The sequence below is a fragment of the Rhea americana genome, unplaced genomic scaffold (genome assembly GCF_003343005.1).
Source record: "Rhea americana isolate MKP2758 unplaced genomic scaffold, rheAme1 scaffold_194, whole genome shotgun sequence".
NCBI lineage: Eukaryota > Metazoa > Chordata > Aves > Rheiformes > Rheidae > Rhea > Rhea americana.
The window spans coordinates 765,409-769,146 of NW_028186083.1; the positions used below are offsets into that span (position 1 = coordinate 765,409).

General features: G+C 61.2%; 1 protein-coding gene across 3 annotated transcripts in view; it reads right to left on the bottom strand.

Moving 5' to 3' along the window:
* Positions 1 to 704: 704 nt before the first annotated feature.
* LHX1 (LIM homeobox 1) overlaps positions 705 to 3,738 on the bottom strand; it is a 4,319-nt gene continuing 1,285 nt past the window's right edge. The window contains exons 2-5 of one of the 3 annotated variants that reach the window (XM_085302951.1): positions 3,190 to 3,378; positions 2,602 to 3,079; positions 1,672 to 1,837; positions 705 to 1,084 (exon numbers count right to left, since the gene is read on the bottom strand). In XM_085302951.1, coding sequence (XP_085159077.1) covers positions 705 to 1,084; positions 1,672 to 1,837; positions 2,602 to 3,079; positions 3,190 to 3,378 — 1,213 coding nt within the window. Of the gene's footprint in view, positions 1,085 to 1,671; positions 1,838 to 2,601; positions 3,379 to 3,738 lie in introns of all 3 variants that reach the window. The other 2 variants (XM_085302952.1, XM_085302950.1) reach the window with 2 other exon arrangements.

Genomic DNA, 3,738 nt, shown 5'->3' on the forward strand with positions numbered 1-3,738 from the left:
GTCATGTTCGTTAGAGGTCTGGTTGGTGACCTTTGCTAGGATGAGGAGGTTTTGTATGTGTAGCTTTGTGAAGGTAGAAGAGTTGGTGCTGAGGGCTTAACATTTAGTATTTGCTATTTTGGAAAACAAAACAAAACAAAAAAAAAAGGAAAAAGAAAGTTGTCCCACCTGATATTCAGCAGGCTGAAATGGCTGAAGCTAAAAAGAGTTTCTTCTTGTTGAACTTTCTGAGAGACAAGAATTAACAAACAAATTCATAATGCCAGAACCATCCTTAACCGGGAACGCTAGAGTTCTTGAAGCTTTTTCCCCCTTTTCTTTGACCTTTCCTTCATTCAATTATTATATTTTTTAAATGAGAAGTTTCTAAGGATTGTGGCTCTTAGGATGACATCCAACAGGGTACTCAAACTTACGCCATCCTACGGCATGGCAGCACGTTACTGTACAGCTTCACCAGTTTCTTTGTCAATGGTACAAAAAGTCCCCTTGTCTGTCTGTCTGTCTGTCTGTTTGTTACAACCATAACGTGGCGATTGTCCTGGTCTCTAGCAAAGCTTGCCTTGGAGTGAGCTGGATTCAGTTCGTTCCCAAGGTAATATTGTCTTAGGGCGGGAGAGATGTTATGTTTATTCACTTCTGTACACCGTAACAATAAGCAGACTAGATGATCATCACTTACTTAGACCCAGTTTGTTTTAAAGCTACCACACAGCCGCTTCATTCATTTCTGGTGGATGTGACAAGTGATTGCCATAGTTAGCACCACCGTTGACGGATATCGAGGAAAATGGAGGACTGGGGCCAAAAACTTCTGCAGACATGGAGTGCAAGGACCCGGGCAGGTTGGGTTCGGGGCTGGGCGAGTCTCCTGGCGGGTGCGACATGATGTCAGTGAAGCGCTGAGCCTCGCTGGAGGGGTGATGTCCGGGCAGGGGGTGATCCATTGCCCCCAGCGGGGTGCCGGACGGCCCCGAGGAGGGCACGAAGGGGAGATCCACCGGCGTCTGAGCTTGAGACGAGGGAGGTCCTTGCGGGAAGAAATCGTAATTGCTTCCAGGGCCGTAGTACTCGCTCTGATAATCTAGCGGACAAGGAGAGACGGAGGGAGGGTAGCGCACGGGCAAAGTCACCGGGAAATGACAGCGCGCTCCAGCGGCGCTGCACCCGGCTGCCTCCAAACGGGGTGCGGAGCTCACCGCAGCCCAGGGCAGCGGTGCCGCCGGCTCCGCCACGCTCCKGCTCCGTCCCGAGCGGGACCCCCCACACACCCCGCAGAGCCCCTCGGCTGCAGCTACAGCGTTTGGGCACCGAAACAGTCGGYGCTGCAAAACCTCCCAGCCCCACAGGAGAGCGAAACACGGCGGCCTGTGCACAGGGGCAGCGCCGCACTCAGGGATGTGCCAAACCGGCCCCCAAAATGCAGCACCAAGCTGGGGCRAGGCGTGCAGGGAGGTGCACACCGGGGTGCGTGCATGCATGCATGCGTGCGTGTGTGTGTGTGTGTGCACGCGTGTGCATCAAAGCAAAGCACTGTTTGCACACCAAAGGGAAAGGGCGTGAGCATACATCTCCGCGGGGTGCGCRGCCGCSGGCGCAGCGCGGCCCGGCTCCCCCKCGCCGCCCTGCGCKCCTCGGGGCGCAAGGGAGCGCGGAGCGGTACTCACTCACCTCCGTAGAAGGAGAAGGGCCCGTTGGGGATGAGCTCCCCGGGCTCCAGGCGGTCCACGAGCGGCCTCATCCTGCGCGGGCTGCGGAAGAAGGCGTGCCGGCGGGCGCCCAGCGCGCTCAGCTGCTTCATGCGCCGCTCCTTGGAGCGCCGGTTCTGGAACCAGACCTGGCCCGACGGGCCGGGGCCGCCGTCAGGGGCCGGCCGCGGCCGCGGGCAGCACCACCCCCCGCGGCCGCGCATTTCCCCCTCGCGGCTTCTCTTTTGCTTTCGCGCAAATGCGACGGGCCCCGGTGCGGCGCCGGCAGCGGCTCCCCGGGGGCAGCGGCTCCCCGGGGGCAGCGGCCCGCTCGGGGCTCCCTCCCCTCGCAAACGCCGCGCAACGCCCCGCGCAGCCGCCCCTCCGCGCGCAACTCGCCGGCTGCGGGTCAAGAATGATTGAGTTAATTCTTATTACCCTGACAAGATTACTCCTAATTACCCTCACACTGAGACTCTCCAATCTAACCTCGTCTTTAATGGTCCTTTAACCCCCCATTACCCCCAGCGCTGCGGGTTTATAAACCTTTTAATAATTCCAGCGCATTGTCATTCTTATTTATCCATTAACCCCTCACATTTATGGTTATTAATTTCGATACCATTTGCAGTTTTTATAGGAGTTTTTAAAGGAAAGCAGCTGGCCGTGCCCGCGCTGTCCGTCCGTCCGTGCCGGGCCGCGGACGGGGCGTCCGCGGGGCTGCCGGGGCGCTCCGCGGGTCGCGGAGAGGTTTCTAACCGTAGCAGCAGCGAGGTGAAACGCGGCTTTCCGCGGCCAGGGCACTGCGAGGGAGCGCGGAGCGCGGTCGCCGCTTGCCGCATCCCCCCCGCCGGCGCCGGGGCCGCGCAAGCCCCGGCCGCGCCGCGCCGCGCAAGCCCCGCGGCCGCGCTACCTGGATGACCCGCATGTTGAGGCCGGTCTCCTGCGCCAGCTGCTCCCTGATGTGCCGCGTGGGCTTGGGGGTGGCGGCGAAGGCGGCTTTGAGCGTCTCCAGCTGCTTGGCCTTGATGGTGGTGCGCGGCCCCCGCCGCTTGGCCCCCAGGTTCTGGTCGTCGTTCTCGTTGCTGCCCGTCTCCTTGTCGGACACGTTGGCGCTTTCCGAGTCCTTGGCGTCGTCCTGGGAAGGGTCTTGGGAGTCGGGGGACAGGCTGGGGTCACTGCCGGTGGTGGCTGCGCAAAGGGAAAGCAGCGAGTCACGCTCCGAGCCGGCCCCGGTGCCGCCGCGGCCCCGCGACGGGGCGGCCGCGGGCGCCGCAGTCCCGGTCCCCACGCCCCCGCCTGGGGGGGGCACCCCGTTTGGGGACAAAGAGGTGCACGGCGTCGGGGAACGGAGCCGGGCCGAGAAAGAGCCGCGGGGGAGGAGAGGAGCGCGGCCGCCGCGATAGCCCCGGGGCCGTGCGCGCCCCCCCTCCGCCCCGGGACGGCCGCCGCCCCCCCCTCACCTGAATGCAGGCTGTTTTCTTTGGCAGTATTGCTGTTATTTAGGTAATCTTCTTTGCAGACAAACTTGTTTTCGTCTATGATATAGAGCTCCTCGCCGGTGGAGAGCTGCTTGTTACACATCATACACGTAAAACAGTTCAAGTGGAACACTTTGCTCCGCGCCCTGCGGACCAAGTCGCTGGGGGAGATCCCCTGGGCACAGCCCGCGCACTTGGTCCCGAAACACCTGCGGGGAGAGAGGCCGAGGAGCGGGTCAGCGCGGCCTGCGCGCCCGCGCACCCTCCGCGCCCGCGCTCAGCGCGGCGCCCGAGCGAGCACGCAAAGCGACGCGCGGCTGGGCGCCCCTGCCAGCCCCCCGGCAGGTGCACTGCTTGCGAATAAAACAAAACACCGCTCCGCGGCGTCCCCCCTTTCTAACGAAATACCTGCCTTCGAATTACACGCGAGCGGAAAAGCCGATCCGGGCAGAGGATAAACTGCTGGAAGATTAATTAAGCACCGGGGCTGAGTTGTCCAGGCTTTCCCCTTTAAACCTTGACACATTGATTAACGCCGCTCTAATAAACATTAAGCAGAATTTCGTACG